This window comes from Merops nubicus, unplaced genomic scaffold, assembly GCF_000691845.1.
Source record: "Merops nubicus isolate BGI_N331 unplaced genomic scaffold, ASM69184v1 scaffold7113, whole genome shotgun sequence".
NCBI lineage: Eukaryota > Metazoa > Chordata > Aves > Coraciiformes > Meropidae > Merops > Merops nubicus.
In genome coordinates, this window is record NW_008598171.1 from 1,180 (window position 1) to 20,979 (window position 19,800).

A 19,800-nucleotide genomic window follows, 5' to 3' on the forward strand; every position below is an offset into this window, starting at 1 on the left:
TTTCTTACCCAGTGCCCAGTGTCACTCTAGTTCAGTAGCTGACAAGCTTACTGCTGATTTTTCTCCTGTTTCTGTCAGCTGGATGTATTCTGCAGATGCTGTAGGCCTTGTACTGCTCCATTGTTAATGTCTGGCTTTCCTGAGACACATCTTCTATAGATAAGGAACATGGATGGTGATTTCTCCTCACCCTTAAGTCTCTTCCTACCCATTTTGATGAAAGTTGCTGCCTATGATACACTGAAAGAGGCCAAGTTTCCACATCAGTCAGAGGGAGGGGAAAGGGAAGAAATGCAGCAAGGGGGCTTTAACCTACATTTTGGGAAATTAAATAACAACATTGCAAGCTTCTCCCCTTGCCCACTGACTTCCCTTTTATTTGGACATCTTTTGAAGTTAATTTAAAGAAACACAAACAAACAAACAAGAACAAACAAACAAAAACAACGGGAGAAGCTCCACTACCAAGAACTTAATATTTCATGGCTTTTAGTGATGACAGAAACTTAATCCCAGCTCTGTGAAGCCCTGGGACACTGAAACTCTTACAAGAAAAGCTTTTTGTAAATCTTAAGTTCATCTCATAGCAGGGGAAAAAAGTGGGAAGATCTTTGTAGAAGATCAGGCTTCCCAACCTCTGCTAAGAGGTTGAAAGTTCACATGCTCCACAGTTATTGGTAGAACAGGAGTAAGGTTTCTTGTAAGACTTTTGCAAGAATCTGAAGGCAGCAACAACCAAAGTTATTATTTTCTCTGATTGCTGAGACAGATGAATTGCAAATCCATAGGCTGAGGAGAAGCAAAATATGATGTTGTTTCCTTGTCAATGATCAAATTAGGTTTGATGTAATTTTACTGTGCTCTTTGATCCACATTAGCTTGAAGGTATCCATAAAAATGAAATTAAGGTCATGTCTGAAAGTGTTTACCTTGGGTAGCATCCAATTCTGATCTAGGCAGAAGTTTCATATAGGCAAATGGGGAGTTCTCCTAAGCAGCCTTAAAAAAAAAACTGTATTCAGGGAATGTTTTCTTCATATTCAAATGACTAAGTAGAAGTTAATGCATTTTGTCTCCAAAGTATTTTATCTGGATTTTTCAAAAAGGAAAAAGCTTTACAAGAGCCAGGTTTATTAAACTGGATGTAGAAGTTCATGTTTTTCTTTCTCCATTAGTGATGGCCATGAGCATGTGCTCACTGGTTTTTGAGCACCAAATAATGTTTGTCTAAACTGAGGAGGATAATTTATGAATTGATTGACTGAAGTGGAATGCAAGGTGGAATTGAAAGCATTTACCCAAGATTTACTTTGGACAGAACTGAAAAGCCACAATATTAAAAAAAAATTTTAAAAGAATCTCACTTTTCTTATTCTCCCCATCCTGCCCCATAAGGCTGTTCTGATGTGAGGGCTGTGACTGTTGGGTTCAGAAATTAACAGCATCTTTTATGTGCAAGTGGTATCATCATTTCTGGGAGGCTTTGCCTTCCTGAGGGCACTTGGAATGGAACTTAAACACACTCATTAGCTCCATTAAAGTGCCTGGGTAGAACATTAGAAATCCTCCCACCCAGCTACCAGAAATGTCACACCAGCTAGAAAATGAGTTATCTGTGTGATTCAAAGTCCTACATAACTTGGACCTATTCTTGCTTTGCAGAACTACTTTCTATCCTCTCTTGCAGCAAGATCATTGTGTTGCATCAGAAGCTCACAAACTCTAAGATCACCAGGCCACTTAGAGCCATCAAAACTTAGAGATACCCAAGTATTTCCCCATATTTTTGCATGCCCTTAGATTTTAGGAGGTTTTCTTGATGTAAATGTGACGTAAGGGGTTAGAGCTGCAATATCATATGCTTTCTCTGCTTCTGTTCTCCCCTAGTCATCCACTTCTCTTTCCCCCTCTGTCCCTTACACTGATAGGAATTGCTGTGACTGCTCTTGTGTTGCATTCTTTTGTACTGGCCTTTGCAGAACAACCTGGGCAGCAAGAACACTCTGCTTGGGACAGTGCTTCATTTTTTCTCTTTTGCAGGTGTCAGATATTCATATCAGTAGATTCCAGGATCCCACACGAATTTCTGACCTAGAAAAATTCTGTTCTGAAACAATTGATGTGATTCAGCCAGCACTTGTTCTAGCAACAGGTAAGCAATTCAGAAGTGTGAATTCCTGTTGGATGTGTTGACAAAGGTAGAGGAAATAAGCAAAATTATGGGATCTCAAGAGAATTTTAAAGCCTGAAGATGTCTTAAGCAGTAGAGATGGAATTGCAGCTGAAGATAGACTGCTAGAAGCAGAAGAGAGTGACTTCTCAATCAAAGAGAATTTGTTTCTGTTCAGTGTCCTAAGTCTGTCGGTGAGCACAGTGTGTACTGTCTGTAGCAAAGAGGTGATTACACAATATAGCCATTGTTTTCCTAATACCTGTTGCTACACCTCAGTCCTTGCTAGGATCTACCTTCCTTCTTATCCTCCTGGTGGTGATTCTACATCATTCTTCATGTTGAAGTTTCCGAAGTAAGGGATGTCTCTGATTAGTCATCAGAGCGAGTTCCTCTCAGAGCAGTCCCTGCTCGTTCGTATGAAGTTCACCTGGGAACTTCCATAAGATTCCATTGCTGGTTTCCATTTGAACATGCACCAAGACAGGTGAAACAAGCCTTGCCTCTTCATTTGATAGCTTGCTCTTGCTGTTGGAATGGATTAGGTTTTGGCAAGGAAATCAAAAAGACTTTGAGCCATTATCTATATGCAAGGCTTTAGAGTCTTCATGCTAGACCTGGGCTTTTGTTTCTGCAGACAGTTACTTATAAGCTGCTTGATTTTTAAGTTCAGAAATAGTTAGCATTCACCTTTTAACTAACAATGCAGGGAGGCATTACTGTATGAAGAGAAATGGGAATGGTTCAAACTAATTAGACTAATTAGAGCTATATGAGATATAGGAGGTGTGAAGATAAGCAAAGCTTCTATGACTAGAATCTTCAGGTATAATGGATGTGTAGCCATTTGCTTTGGCATGGCATTAGTAAAAATGCAGCAGTGATATGGTTGGTAATGTTTGAAGAGGCTGGTAGAATCTTGAGGTATAATGGATGTGTAGCCATTTTCTTTGCTTTGGCATGGCATTAGTAAAAATGCTGCAGTGATATGGTTGGTAATGTTTGAAGAGGCTGCCACGTCTGCATTCCAGGCATTTGCCCTTACAGTAACCTCTTGGACCAGATGACAGGAGCGTCCAGATTGCACACAGGAGACCTCCAGCCACATACACCAGGAGGCTTGGATTGAATGCTTGCCTAATTATTGTATTTGTGTGAGCTTTGGAGGCCTCTAGTTCTATCTCACCATTTTGTACACTTCCAGGTGATCTGACAGATGCTAAGACAAAAGATAAACTGGGGTCTCGACAAGTAGAAGTAGAATGGAAAATGTACCAGTCAGTCCTGAAGAGGTCAAGGGTCATGGAAAAAACCAAGTGGATAGACATCAAAGGGAATCATGGTAAGAAAGAAATGGAACATCTCTTTCATTCCTGTGATTACAGAGCTGATCTAGGCAAATTAGAATATAGAGGTGAAATGTTAGTACTTACTAGCACGTTAGTGGTGGCTATTATTCAGTAGAAGAGCTTTCCATCCACGTGTCTACTCTACTGAGGGCACACTTTGTCTACAGGCACTTACTGGAGTTTTGGTACCAGGGAAGTAAGAGTCTTCATTTACTGCTTTTCACCTGGCAAGTGGTAGAACACAGCTTCAGATGTTAGTTTCCAGGTCATTAGTTTCTATACCCCAGCTTTTAACAGAAGCACAAACTGTAACCTTACCTGACCAAAGCAATGGTTTCAATTCACTTTTCATAGACTTCCCCTCACAGGTTTAAGTTAAAAAGTATCACAGATTCAGCAATTAAAGGATATTTGGTTTCTTTGGATGGAAAGAACTCTTGGCAGGTTGTACACATGGTAGTTGTTGCTACATTGGAAGCACCGGAACACAAGGGGACAGCCTGGTAGCTGTATCAGCCAGCTGTTGCAGAAAGGGCTAGAAGACTAGAAAGACCAGTACTGGAGGAAAAAACAAACTGCAAGCTTTGTTGTAGACAGCCCATATATATGTGACATTTACTATCAGGCTTCTGCTACCAGCCTTTGTGGAGTGGTGGATCCCCTTTGCAGCAGAAACCTCCCCAGGCTGCTGCCTGTGTTACAGGGGCTACCCTCTGCTGCTAGTGCTACATTATTTCCCTTGGATGAGTTAGGTCTTACTTACAGAGAATGCACCCAACCCAAAAACCTTCTGAGAAGCTTTATGGCCAAAGCAGAGACACGTGGTTAACTTTTAGCCACTAACTGACAATTAACATTCCCACAACAACTCTACCTTTGAGTTAAAACTGAAATGAGAAAAGTGTTCCCACTTTTAGGCCAATGGCATCAAGTATATAATGTCTTCTGTGCACAGTTAGGCTGCTTGTCAGTTATGCATTTAAAAAACCTGGCTTTCTGGTGCCTGCTGAGGCTGCTTTATCTCATCATTAGAAAATAAATTACAGAGACAATGATCAGTTTGATCTGAAAGTTTCTTCATTTCCTTTTTCTCTCCCTTACAGATTCATTCAACATTCCACACCAGTATAGTGTTCAGAACTATTACAGGTACTTTTATTTACCATACAGGTGCTGTTACATTCAAGGTAAAACTCACTGAACAACATTCTGCTTTCAGTTACCACATATGTGCTGTTTCACTGACTTCCCAGTAGTCCAGGATCATGGTTACTATTCCCTCTGTTGTCTTTTCCATAGCCAGTTAGTAGAGCAGAGTGGGAAAAGAGAATTCTTTGTCCAGATCTCTTATCTCTTATCCCTTTGTGTTTTACAATTTATGTGTTGTAAATCTGCCTGTGTCTAGGCAATGTTCTGTGTGTCATGTGTTTGGTTTCCTCAGAACAGTTGTGTGATACATTTCTGTAAACCCAGTGTTCCCAAAGAACGTTTTTCCTCCTTAAAAGAGATTAAAAATTAAAAAGGAAGCAAGAGAAAACTTAATTTTTTTTAAAAAAAAAATGTTTCTATGTGCCTGAAAGGGCTTTATCTGAGCTCATTCTTCACATTTGGGTCATTTTAGAAAACTGAAAGTAGAGAAGCAAGAAGGCAGATGATGATGATGAGTGGACAAATGTTCTTGAGGAACACAGTTGAGATTTAAAGATAGGTGAGGGAACTTTCCCCTCTTCAGCTGGCTCTTTTGGTTGTACGTTGTGAAGGTAGCTCCAGTTGTGACTCGTGTTTAACTTCTTGTTCTCCTGCCTTTCACATATGAGCACAAAATCTTGTCTCATCATTTTGATGGTGCTTTCAGCTTTGACTCTTTGGAACTGGAGGTCGACTTGGAAATCTAAATTCTACATTAATTCAGGCTCTGAAGCCATCCACTTTGCAATACAAATTAGACATCTGATAGTTCAGTTTTTCAGTTCCCTGTGGGCCAGCAGATAAGTTTTCCCACAAATTCTGTAGGATAAGATCCTATAGCAGCTGCATTTGGAGGAGGACATGGAATTCACATGTGAATTTACCATGGAGGGATGAAGGGATGGTGCTAACAAGGCTTCTAGATGCATTAGTGTAGTGCACACTCCTATACCTTTGCCACAGTTGTGGCTACACAACAATCTAGTATCAGCATTCCACTCTAGTTTAAGGCTGCTCTCAGAAGCCCTGGGGACAGACAGGGGAAGATGTACCACCATTGAATTGCCCAGATCATCCATGAATTGGTGTTTGGCCTGGACAGCTGCTGTTTGGAAAGATGTATGGATCAGCTGCCTGATGGCAAAAGGGACTGGAAAGGGATTCAGGTGACATTTCAGATCAATTTAGCCAACCTAAGAAGTTGTGAGTGAAATTCTGGCCAGGTGAAAAAGTCTTTGCTTATTAATTAATAGTATCTCACTAAACAAGTGTGTTCTCATAATGTTTTTCTATTCACTATAGTCTGTGATCTGGGCAAAATAACGAAACTTTAATGAGATTTATCATACTTTCTATCCAAGACTGAAGAAAGGCCCTAAGAGTCTTCAAAAGCTATTAAGCATCACTAAAGAGAGAACTATCTTTACAGGGACAATTTTATTAATCTAATGCATTAATAAAATGTAAAGGTTAAGAAACTTTTTAACAAATGTGCCACACTCCAGGAAGAGAGAAGTGAAATGGAGTCTTGTGGGAGCTTTTTCTTTTGCCTCGGCCTTGCAAAGTTCAACAGTCAAAAGGACAGTGCCTTTTCTTTTTGTTTTTGTCTGAGCAACAGTAAGTCTGTATCTGCTTGCCTTCCTGTGATTCCTGAACAGGTAATTAAATAATCTGGGGTTTGCTGTACACCTTGCAGCACTGTGGCTGGCCGATATAAAGATAGAGGCTAGGGAAGACAAGTATTCAACACCACATTCTGGTCTTCATTATGGATGAAAATTAAAGAAGGCAGCAGTGGTATTGAAATAAAATAATATTTTTACACAAAAACATGGGTTCCTGTTTTACATCCACAGCATGATTCGACTGTTACTCCCACTCTAAGGCAGAAATGTTAGGATTGCAATACAGAGGACTGCTAACGTGCTTTAGAAAAGAGCAACAGGCACTTATTTGGCTGCTTGTGTTCCATATGTTAATTACCATCTATTTAATTCATTACAGTTCTATAAGAAGCCTTAAGCTGAATATTTCTGCAGAATTAATTACAATCAGTTGCAGTTTTTAACGTTTAATATAACAAGGCAATGATCTGACTACCTTCACTGAAACCACAAAACGTGTATGGGAGAATCTTCTCCCAGGGGCTGGGTCTGTGAACTGCAGCAGCACACCACTCTTGATTTCAAGTGCAGATTTCTCCCAGGCCTCTCAAATATCACACATCTCCATTACGTAGGCTTTAGGCACCAAGCCAATGGTTCCCTTCATTTCTCCTAACCACCAGCCAAATCTATTCTACTCCCTGCTGAGAAAATAGATTGTCACTATATTTAAATGTCAACTCATCAGGTACACCCCCTGTGAAGTCCCACAAACTTGATAGAAATTGGCATAATTGATACTTTTGCTCCCTGAATTGATACTTTTGCTACCATTGATTTTTAAGAAGATAATTTACTGCAGTAATGAGTTGAAGCTAGATCTCATGCAAGAAGTCTTGTATTTATGCTGTGCAGGTCATTTTTGTCATTGCTGGAGGCCTTCCTAACAGGAATATTTCCATTGTTCTTTGGCAGGAAATACTCTGCCTGGCGTAAAGATGGCTCTTTCCATTACATCCACACCACCTCTTTTGGGAACTACTCGTTCATCTGCGTGGATGCCACACTCACCCCAGGCCCCAAGAGACCCTATAATTTCTTTGGGATTTTAAACATGGTATTTTCTAAGTCTTGGCATTCCATTTTGCTGGCTGTTTACTTCTCTGGTGGTTGGTTTGGGGGTTTTGTTTGCTGTTGTAAAGAAGAATTGTCTGAAGATATTTGTGTTCATCTAGAAGGGCATTTACGTTTTTAAGTTGTTATGCATGTGGGACATGTATTTAGAAAAATGAATGTGCCACTTAATACACAGAGCATCTGTGTTTTCTCTCTTAAATAATCCAGTACAAAAATGTCAGATTAGGCATTTTAAGGACACCGTCAGTAGTTTCTTGGCATTTAGCTAGACTTGAGTGATACTTCCCTCACATGTTGTAAAGTTTAAAAAGACCCAAACCCTAAATTTTCGAATTTCACTCCTTTTTGCTTTGTTAAATACTTTTTTTCATTAAAATTACAGATGAGAGAGGTGCACTTATCAATGGAATAATAATAAAGATAATGCTATGAAGAAATGTGTCATTTAGGAAAGCGAGATCTGATTTTATGAAACTGTAAGAATGGGTCTACAATTTGTTTTGAAAGATTAACATTAATCCAAATGTATCTTGGCTTAGATAGCATTGTGCTTCCCTTTCATTTTTTTTCTCTGTGGTTTTTTGATACACTATTGTTCATGAGATATTCTTCTGAAGTGTTGGCAGAATTCCTGTCAGAGGGTAAACAGGTGTCATACTTTGCCTGTGACAATGGCCACAAAGAAAAGTAAAAATGTTCTTCCTCTAATCTTGTCTAGTGGAGGCTCCACATCTAATTTAACACAGTGCTTGGTGAAGGTGATGTAGGAGTGCCACGTGCTGTTCTCACTGGTTGCTGTAATCCACAGTGGGTGCAGCAGGTTTGCAGACAGACTCTCAAGGAGCTAAGACAGGCAGTTGGCTCTAGAGCCCCAGTCCTTGGCTGCAGGAAGTCAAGCATTTGCATTTGCTTCCTAATTGCCCAGCAGCAGGAGTCCAGAGAGCATCATCTGCAGAGTTTTGCACAAAACTGAAATTAAAGGTAGACACCTGTAACTTTTAAGAATTAAACCTCTCCCAGGAATTTGAAAAATAAATTTGTTTTGTATCAGTGATTTGATTGCATAGCTTAGGTAAAAATATTTTTAAAATCCAAACTCATAAAGGCAAAGGAAATATAATTTCAGTTAATAAGCCAATTACCTTAACCCAGAATGGCCTAGTGAATCCTTTCTTTTTTAATATGCCTTTCTTTCCCTTCCCTTTATTCATGCCCTTCAGCATTTCTTTTCAGGTAGGAGGGAGAAGAGCATGTTGGTAGTTCTCTGGGTCACCCTAAAAGATGATCTGTACAATGGTGAACGAGTGGATTTGTGTTCTTTTCTGGTTTTAGTTTTCCTGCCCTCTTTGTTAGACTTTGAGATCTTACTGATATTGGCAGTGTCTCTGGACAGTAGGTCATTGATTTAATATTGGAAGACAAACAAGTAAAGCCAAGGAATTTTATCTGCTGTGTAAAGTGTTACTTTTGCTTCACTTTAACAGCAAGGGCTGAGTAATATGTTCAAGGTTCGTATGGTAGTTCATGCAGTCCAATGACTGAGGCACATGGTGCACAGTTTCTGTGCTCTGCCATGCCTGTAACAGGCCATCAAGCAGGTCAAGAGATAATAGGGATGATAATTGTGAAGTAATGATCTTCATACAAACAACTCAAGAGAGTCTTCTTTGACTATATAAATAAGCAGCAGAAAGTATAGAAATATCATTTACCCAGATCATTCTTTGTATTGCACTTTCCCTGTGTTTGGTTACAAGGAGAGTGTCTTGTTTTCTACTTTCTTTTTCCAACACTGGATTTTAGGGATACAGCTAGGAGTGCAGTTTGCTCATGTACAGGTTCCTGAAGCAACTGGGAGTATTCTCTTGTAAAAAAAAATAAAATTAATTGCATTCTTCATTAGTTTCTTTCTGCTTTCCTTTGGCTGTTCTTTCCAAATAGCCTGAATGTTAAACAGGTTGGGTTGGTTGGCTGGTTGTCTTTCAAACACCTGCCTGCCTGTTTCAGAATCAAATGGAGGAGCTCTCTGTGATGGCAACACAAAGTCTGCACAGCAACCATACGATCTGGTTTGGCCATTTCCCCACCTCAACCATCATCTCCCCAGCCCCAGGGATACGAACTTTGATGAGGTAAGGTCTTTCTTATTTTCCTGGATGTTTTCAGTCTGAAGGACATTTCTTGTCTCTCTTCACATGCTTGTCCATCACTTCTCAGCTTTTCTGCAGTGGTATTTCCTTCTCACCCAGATAACCACAATCCCTCTGTTGTTTGCTTAGTTCTGCCACAGCCTATTTGTGTGGACACCTGCATACGCTGGGTGGGCTGATGCCAGTCTTGCACAGTCAGCACCATGGGGGCACCCTGGAGCTCGAGCTGGGAGACTGGATGGATAACAGGAAGTAAGTAAATCCTCTGTGAGCACATTTTTATATGGACACTCCCTGGTTATACTGGGATTCCCTTTTTTGCTGCCTGGGGAATTTGAAAGAAGCATTAGATCTGCCTGGCCAGTTATTACTATCAATACTTTTGAAAAAATGACTCTGTGTGTGAGTCTGAGTTTTTTTCCTCTATACCAACAGTGTGCCAATAAATTGAGTGATTTTTTGATTCATTCTTTATATTTAGAAATTAAAAAGAGGACATCTAAATGTCCATTTAGTATGTGTTTAGTATTCAAAGTAGACAAATAAATTGTAATAAAATTCAACCTCACTGCTTCAAAATATCCGTGGTCTGTGTAAGCTGCTAGAACTTTAGAAACAAAAAACCTGCTAAATGTTACCTTAGCAGCATATAAAAAAAATATCCAATGCTATGTCATGTGTAGTAAGCCTTTCTTTGCAGTAATCCTAAAATACTTGTATTTACACAAAAAGAGGACACTGGGGTCTTTGTCCATAGCTAGAGTATCTACCCAGGCACTGTAGCAATGTACATTATGTTTGAATTCTTTAACATAATGTTCATCTATCATCTGATTCATGTGGAAAATTCAGTTGATCTTGACACTTGGAATTTTGTGTGGCACTTCAGTGATTTATAATAAAATGAACTGATCAGCAGAGTTGGTTAACAGAGGGTCAGCTACAGAAGAGAGTAAATGGGAAATAAACTGCTGTTTGGGAATTTGGGGAGCAGGGGAATCAGCTGTGCACGCAGTAGTTTGTACCAACAGTCTTTTCCCTTTCACTCTAGGTACCGGCTCCTTGCGTTTGATCACGACCTCTTCAGCTTTGCAGATCTTGACTTTGAGGAGTGGCCTGTTGTTCTCATCACCAACCCCAAATCCTTCCTCTACAGCAGTTCTGCTCACGAACCGCTGGTCAGAATTCTGCATTCCACTCATATCAGGTACCCTCTTAGCTCTTGGTTTCACGACATCTAACTATATTTTCATAGTTGGGGGTCTTTCTTGGTTGGTGTACATCTATATTTACATGTATATACTCAAAACCTGTTTTTTTTTTAAATGCATGTGTCCACTGTTCTCAGAATTCACTTCCTTCTGGATTGTTCCTGAGAGCTCATATATGTGATAAAAGGAGATTATACAGTAGCAATTAGTGTTTTCTTCATGCAGTTTTTTCCCCTAAAGTCAACTGAATTTTTTTATATAGAATCATAGAATGTTTTAGGCTGGAAGGGACCTCTAGAGGTCATCTGGTTCAACCTCCCTACACAAGTAGGGACATCTCTACCTAGGTCAGGTCGCCCAGGGCCCTGGTCAAGAGTGTAAAAACCAAATCAAAATGTTGAAGATAAATCAGTGAAGCACAATCTAATTTAAAGAAACAAACAGCAATGTTAAGCTGCTGCAAATTAACAAATAGTTAACCAAAGTTGACCCAGTTATGTCAACACATAATCTCTGTTATGAATCTCATGTGTTCCCACTGCCTCTGATGATGTCAGGATTTTGTCTAGGTGTTTTTCTAAGTGTTTTCTCTATTCTCCTTTGATGTCTTAGCCTCCTGTGTTTTCAGTTTTACATCCCTTACATATTAAAATATCTTAAGCCTCTGCCAATTTTCATGTTTGTTTTAAATCTCTCCATCTTTCCATTTCTACCTTTTCTATTTATTTTTATCATTTCTGTTACAAATTGCTATGCCCTTTCCAACATCTCTGTTTGCTGTTAGACCAACATGGCTGAAATACACGGTTATACTGCATACACAGAATTACCATCAAAGGAAGTTTGCTATGCTTTTCAGGCAATTTTTAATGAAGACATCTAAAAGTATTTGATTGTGTGTCTGCATGTATGCAGGAGGTTGCATCTCGCTTGTGTTAGCAAGTGTTTTGACAGCAAAAGTTTGAAAATTATTTCTGCCAGGACCTGAGGATCTCTGCCACTCTTTCTTCTGTTCCACAGCCCATTTTTCTGTCCTATTCTTCTGCACAGTACCACATAGAGCTTCTCTTTCTATCTGTAGGAAAGAGCTACCATGTTACCATTAGTCTACAGCTTTTTCACTGTTTTACTTTCTAACTCTTTTGAACTCCTAAGTACAAGATAGCAAAATCTTTGGGATTTCCCTTCAAGAAGTAACGACAAATCTGCAAGTCCTGTAACAAATCCCTTTGTTCCACTGTTTCTTCACTGCTTAGAATTCTGGCCTTCTCCCCTTCTGCCATTACCTTCGTGGAAGTCTCTATAGATGGAGTTCTCTTGGGGAACGCACATCAGGTGTCTGGCCCTCTCTATGTGCTCAAGTGGAGCCCCCAAAACTACAGTGAAGGGTTCCATCACATCGATGTGACTGTCCAGGTAAGGCACCTGTTGGCATGTTTTGTATTCTTTGAGTGTTTATTATCTTGAAATTCTTTGAATTTTTACATTGTCATGTCTGCTCCGTCCCATTCTGCTTCATGTAACTAGGGACAAAACAGAGGATAACAGACTTCCTTTTGTAGTTGTCCTATTACAAAACCCAAAGGATTTATTAGAAGAAAAAAGAATGACTGCTGAGCACTAAAAAATTCATAAAGCATCTGGACAAAAGAAAGGATTTTTCTTTTTCATGAGAAATAGAATAAGACATGACAGAAGAGCAAGTAATTGGTCAAAAATAAATTATTTTGAATAATAGACAACAATTAACTTCTAAGGTTGTCTTGAAAAATAATGATCAGGCTTGATCAAGGAAAACAGGAGGTAGCATCATCTTAATCCAGAAGGCAAAGGAATGGGATCTGGAAGGTTGGAATGATGACTTTCATTATCTGTTTGAAGTTCTTTCTGTGATCTCTTAGAGGCTGACAGTGAACACGGTTTCTGTTTCTCAGAACATCAGACTTCACAGATATATTACTGGCTGATTAAAAAAAAAAAAGATGTTTTTCAGTGAGTGCTTCTGTTCTTGGTACTGTATTTTATTTCTCTACCTTCAAGTGGTCTTTGGAGAACTTGACCAGACCATTGTGACTTTCTGTGTGTTTCCACAACAGAACTGGGACCGTCACCTTTGTCCTGCCTGGTGGCATCCTGCGAGACATCAGTTCTCACAGGACAGAAGCAATACTGGCTTTTTTCTGACGTCCCTTGTGTACTGCCAGTGTTCTGCCTCCCAGCTTGTTACTGACTTTTGTGATGCTTTATTTGGGAAAGCTGCATTTTATAAGTGGTTTTGTTTTTTTTTTTAATAATGTTGAAAACATATGCACAAAGCCAAGTAACATTTCAAGAGGGCTGTACAGGTCTTCATAGCAATAGGGGGCTTGCAAATAGATGCTGGTTATCAGGGAACTGAATGGGATTTTTTAAATATTAATTTCCTTCCCCCTCCAGTCATAAATCATTACTACATCTAGTAATGGAATAGTTTTAGGAATGTTAATGAGGATTAAGAGTTAACTTGAGTTAGGTACCTGGAGAAAATATTAATACTTAATGGCTGTATATTGTTTCTGGGATTATCCAAATATTGTCTCAACCGTTATCACACTAAACATACTGAATCCTTTACTATAAATATACCATTGAGTATGTACTGGAAGATAAAGTGTCAGTGTTACACATGCAGAAATATTGAATTGTTGAACAAATGTAGCACTGTTATTGTTTATCAATATCAGTTTCTAGCAAATATGCCAGAAAAGAAGCACAGTAAAGCTTCAGAATATTTTAAGATGGGCTATTATCAAGAATTGGGCTTTCAGAAAACAATTGGTGGTGGTGACCAATAAATAGTTTTCCACAAGTTCCTGAATCATCTCTGACAGGATCTCCTTCATAGCTAGCACTATCAGATTACGATCTTAGAGTCATCAGTTTACCTGAAACCACAAAATTGACAGGTAGTAATCCTTTATAGATAGAAGTATTTAACACAGCAGTGTGCCAGTGGGTCTTCCCAGAAAAGCTGCAGTGCTATTTAGCAACTTGAACTACATATTTTGTGCACTACTGGTATTTAATTGCTCTCTTATTTTCTCTCAATCTAGGATGCTTCAGGAAGAATTAGCACACGGGGTCATATATTTGCTATGGAAGAAAACCTCTCTCTTAGATTTGGGTTTTGGCCATCTGTTATCCTTCTCACCGACCACTACGTTCTGGTAAGTACTTCCAGGAAAACAGTGCTTGTTCCATGTTGGTTTCTCCAGAGACTGCAGGAGGCATTTTCCTAATTCCTGGTAGACTTGGAAGCACTTTGCTTTTTTTCAGACATGACTCCATTGGATTTTCACAAATATTTCAAGTTTCCTTCCTCAAGTTGCATGCTTCAAAACTGAATGTGCAGCAATGGTTCATGCAAACAGTTGACTGCCTGGATTTAGTCACACTAGTCCCTTTCTGGTCATAGGTATACACACGTTTTGTGCAAGCAAGAAATGAAAAAGAAGCTACTGGAGATAATATAAAAAAGGAAACATTAAGTCAAAGAAAACTTCGCTGTGGTTTGTTGCAATATATGTACTGGCAATAATGCTGGAAAAGTCACATCAGCTGCTGACATTGTAGCTAGCTCTAGCAAAAGGGAAGGCAAAATTCCCATTGACTTCAGTAAGCTTCAGGTCATACCCAGAAGTGTTACAGCTCAGTACATGCAAAGAAAGCATGTTGTAATAGTTTAGGTGCACCTACAGAACAACATTGGCTAAGTCCACACGACTGTAGAGAGTATCATAATTGGCTCAAAATTATTATATTAGCTTTGTTAATCAGTAACTAATACTCTCCACAGTGTCTTGAACCACAGTGCTGCTCAGCCCAGCACTCAGAAAATGTTTTACATGGGAAGTGTATTTACACTTTTTCAACAGATGCCTTTTAGGAACCCCTCCACTGAAAGATTCAGGTCTATCACTTTCAGCCACCCGGCTGAGTCCAAGTCACTCAGATGCAAGGCACATAATTCAGAAGCTCTTAAGTTCCTTGTTACTCTTCAGTCCAATAACACCATCAAGCTCTGAATAGGTGTTCATCTCTGTGTGCCCCTAAGCCAAGCTGGAAGGCAGCTGCTGCTCCAGGGCTGGCTTACAGCTCAAACTGTCTTTGCAGGCTCGAGTGCTCTTTGGACTGATTGTGCTGATTCAGATCATCTTGCTTGTTGTTTTCAGATACCTCCAAAAGCCAGCACTTAAAGGTATGAACCAATGTTTGTGTTTTTTAGATTTGATTTTCCCTAAGCTTTTTTTTTTACTATTTATCTGTATGCTAATAAGTAATTGGGCTTTTAATCACCAGATGAATTTTGCATCTAGTACTGTGGGGTTTGATTGGATTCAAACAGAGGCTGCTGTTTTGCTTCTAAGGGGACCCAGAAAACCTCCAATATATCAAATAAAGTAAATTAAAAACCAAAAACTTGATCAGGTATTTTTGTTTGAATAAAAATGCAATTAATTGAAGTCTAAAGGTGTCATTTTCTCACTGAAGAATCCAGTGCATAGGGAAAGGAATAATTTTGGTTTAGTTTGTGTCTGCTTGTTTCACTACAGCTGGCCACAGAATCTCCTGCCACCTCAGTGGAGAAACATTTCCTTCTAAAAAAATAATTTTTGTTCATCTTTGCAAAGAACAGGAACAGGCTTGGCTCTTTCAGAAAATAGTATTGCCCAGTTCTGTCATAATGTGGTGTTTTGTTTGGGATAAATCTGGTAAACAACTGTTAATAGTGTCAAGCTTGTGGTGTTTATCCTTTAAACAATTGTTTGAACCCCACCTTACTAATGAGATTCTTCTGGAAGCCACCTCCCTTCTTATTCATGTCAGCATATGTCCCTTCCTTTATACTCATGGTCACGTAGCATCCTGAGGGAACTGCAGCAGCTGCTCCCAGAGAAGAAGAGCACATTTTCACTGCCTCCTCATGGAGCTCAGCAGATAAAAATGAGAAGACCTAGAAGACCTAGCACTCTGTGGTCAGCTAGGTCCCTGCAGACCATGACCCAAGTTTTACAAATTAGTGAACAAATTTGTTAAAGCTGTTGGTTTCCAAAGGTCAGGCTTGCCCCCTGGCAGTTGACACTGTGGGAAGGGCAGCCATGTGGCAGGCAAAACTCTAAGAGGTACCCTCTACAGGAAGGCTCTCTGGATCTCAGTCCATGAATCCTCTGCTTCAGTTAGCAAATGCATATTGCCTTTTTTTTGCTGACATCACAGACTTGTCAGAATGCTGCCAGTTTAACCCCTAGCCTTCACTGTATCTGAGTTGCTCTCAGATCTCACTAGGTGGATCTCAGAAAATCCAGTTAATCTAGTCCATACTGACTTGCCTTTTTGGGTTTCCACAGTTACTGTTTTGAATCTCCCACTTTTCATTTAATATGAACTTTATGTTTTTCACTCTAGCTAACTTCATTTTCTGGCTATAGAATGGTCATTCAGTTTTATTTACACACAGTAAGTGTACTCATTTAAAAAGGCAGCTTCTCCTGCAGTTCAGAACATAGATTGTTGTATTTATGCGTTCCTTATTTTCAGTTACCACAGTAACAGGAGAAATGCATTCCCTTGCCTTTGTTCTTTAGGCATACCAAACACTATATTTTTATTTTGTGTTTAATAGTATGACTAAATAATGTGCAGCTCTGTTTCAGAATGACCAATTTATATTTATTTTTATATATATGTTGCAACCTGAATCAAGTGTCTTTTTCTTCCCTGTTGTCTCTGTTTAGAAAAGCCAGGATTACTTACTCTGACCTCATATTCCCTTCATGTCTTCAGTAAAACAAACACCTTCTATTACTCAGTTCTGGTTCTGAATTTATACACCATTCTTGGTAAGTCACCTAGAGTGCTGGAGGACATAAATGAATATTTTTAAATTACACATCAGATCGGGATGAAAAATGAGACTTCTAACATCTTGGAGAATGGGGAAAATCTATTTAAGTTACAAAAACTATGTGAAACTCGGAAAGTTAACATCCAAAGAGACTAAAGGTTTGTTCACAACAGCCTAACTCAAAAGCTCTGGAATTAATTAAACCCTTAAATTATTAAATTACTCTGAGGTGGAATAAATATTTGTAAATTTAATTTGGTTTTCACTTGTTGAGTAAGATCTGGTTATACCTTGGTGTAAAATGAGTATATGGAGCATACATTTCACATGACCTCTCACAGAGACATCTGAGCCCTGAAGCTCAGAGCTTTAGCTTATTTCTCCTCTGATAATGTTACTAAAATAGCTGCTTTCTTGGCAGTCAGCGCAGGGTGCCTGACACCACGCAGCTTGTTTTGACTTCCAGGCTGAGCCAAGCTGGAATTGTTTGTGACCGAGGCTTTCCTGCGCCTGACTAACTCTGGGAAGAAGCCAGCATTGGAAAGGGTCAATCTCTTCACTTCTCTCCTAAGGAAAATGCTCTATGTGGCGTTGAAACATCATCACAGAGATGAAACCAAATCAAAACCATTTCCATTGCTCCCCACAACTCACTGGTGTAGTGGGGTATTTTCACCTTGGGAACATTCACCAGATTGTTGAAGATGGAAACATGAGGCTCGTGGCTCTAGACCAGCAGTGAAGTCATCTCCCCCAGTTCAGCGCTTTGTGCTCGGGAAGGGCTGTGTGGGGAGTGTGTCTAGGTTGTGCTTTCTGATGGTGCTCTCTGTTTGGTTTCCTCTCCTCCAGGACCGTGGTTTGTAGGTGAACTCATAGATGGCCATGTGGGGGCCTGCTTTTCCTTTGGGGTGTTCGTCGGTGGTTCCTTCTTCCAGGGCAGCCTGACATACGTGGTTGGGATTTTACAGGTACATATTTATAAAAATTAAGGCTGACAAACTGCTCTCTTCTGGGATTATTTTTTTTTAAATAGTTTTATAAAGAAAGGAGCCTTGGAAGGAAAGAGAAGATTAGTGGCCATGCCTTACTACAGCAGCTCTTTCTTACCTTTCTGCAAATTTAAAGGGTGGAAAGGAAGGGGGTTGTGCATTATTTTCTCAGAGTTCTCTTTTCCTCTGTCTGATTGGACTCCCTGGATGCCTGGATTAGAGGCAATCTTGACAGATTATCATTCTGAATTATTTTTTTTCCCTTGGCTCATGCACAGGTTGCAGGGATGAAGCAAAAGGAACTGAAGCAGCCCTTGCAGGCTGAATAACCTTTCAGGTCAAGTGTCACTCTCCAAGGACACTGCGTCCGGTTTTCCCAGCAGTCTGACCTGCCCACCCACTGGTTTTCCCACCTGCCATTAGTCCGAAGGAGAGGGTGTAGTTTGTGGGCATTCAAACCAGACCAAGCTAGTGTGGCCTCCTCCATGAGTCCTCCCTCTGACACCACAGTGGGCTGGGTCAGGCTGACAGAAGGACCTCCCTTTTTTGAGGCATTCTGCCAAGTGCAGCTCCCTTAACCAGTTCCAAGAGAGGTGGGGTGCACGCAAGTGCCTCCCATTGTAAGAGTCTTGGAAGCACGTCCTGAGGTTCCAGCTCTGGGAGTTGTACTCAGCCCTTAGGACAGTTTTATGTGCCTTTGTATTTTTCTGTGCCCTCACGTACGTTGCCCAGGACACTTGCCTTGCTCATCATCTTCCTTTTCTCTGCTCTTCTCTCCAGATGTTGTTTTTCAACCTGCCGTTATCGGCCTACCTGTGCTGGTGCCTGTTGCTGCGGTGCCAGGGCCACAGCTTCCGCTCCCACCTCCGGCGCGGCCGAGGCCTGGCGGCCGTGCCCCTTCACCTGGCCATGGCTCTGCTCCTGGCCTGGCAGCTCTACTCCTGCTACTTCCTCCAGCGGACCTACGGCACCTTGGCCTTCTTCCTCTCCCCCATGAGAACGTGGCTGGTGGCGCTGACCTCGGCTCTCATTTATAAAACCTGGACGCTGAAATCCTCTGAGCTCAGAACTTACATAACAGAAATTAAAAACTGTCAGAGCTCCTGAGGCAAAATACAAGTGTTCAGAGTTCTTTGACTTACATCCTGTAGTTTTGTGATCCTGGAACTGCACACAGCTCAGGTGGCAAGATCTGAAGCTGCACCTGCATTGCTACAGAGCTGTATCAAACAATAAATGTATAACAATATGTAATATGTATTTCTATCATACAAGCAGTAAGGTTGGAGGAGACCTCTAAGACCATCAAGTCCAACCGTCAACCCAACACTACCATGGCCACTAACCCATGTCCCAAAGTGCCACATCTACACGTATTTTGAACTTCTCTAAGGATGGTGACTCCACCACCTCCCTGGGCAGCCTGGTCCCTGTACTGTTACTCAGTATTTTGTGTACATCTACAATATACTGCGTAACTGTTGTGGCTTAGGCCCAGCCAGGAGCTGGGCACCACGTGGCCACTCGCTCACCAGCTTCCCCTAGTGAGATGGGAAGGAAAACAGGGAGAAAACCCTCATGGGCTGAGATAAGGAGAGTTTAATGTGAGAGGAGAAGAAAATGACAATAATGACACAATATATAAAGGCACCAAGCCGCTTTATAAGCACATGTAAACCTGTACCAATGGCCTTTGCCCTTATGTAGTGGGTGTGGCATCAGTGTGGTATGGATCCACCCATTGGCTGGCTCGGCTGGCTCAGCTGTCTATCTTGGCTGTGGCCTCTCCCAGCTCCTGGTGAAAATTAACCCTATCCAGGTCGTTAATACATGCTATATATTTGTTATACATTGCACATTAGTACAGTAAGCTGCATTATAATTTCTATAATAGGGGGTTTATGATACAGAAGCTAGATACGTCCATGTGGATCACTGTCTGCATCTAGCTGGTACCCAGGGCTAAGCTACAGCAGCTGCTCTGTCACCCAGTGACCCATCCCCAGCTGAGAAGGGGGACTGGGCACAGGAGAGACGTGGGTTGAAATTAGAAGATTTAATGAAAGAGCAAAATGAATACCAATATATGGTATAAATTGGTGTATATATATATATATA

The 19,800-nt window shown here is 40.5% G+C and overlaps 1 protein-coding gene across 1 annotated transcript; it reads left to right on the top strand.

Annotated features, from left to right (window-relative positions):
• Window positions 1–2,040: 2,040 nt before the first annotated feature.
• On the top strand, window positions 2,041–18,789 carry TMEM62 (transmembrane protein 62; the record flags this gene model as incomplete). The annotated part of the gene is made up of 13 exons (XM_008936945.1): window positions 2,041–2,152; window positions 3,375–3,512; window positions 4,623–4,668; window positions 7,287–7,428; window positions 9,456–9,580; window positions 9,728–9,850; window positions 10,650–10,805; window positions 12,066–12,225; window positions 13,902–14,015; window positions 14,962–15,046; window positions 16,584–16,688; window positions 17,543–17,661; window positions 18,463–18,789. Coding segments are annotated over 13 exons (1,752 nt in total), but the record flags the coding sequence as incomplete, so codon positions are not given.
• Between the last annotated feature and the right edge of the window lie 1,011 nt (window positions 18,790–19,800).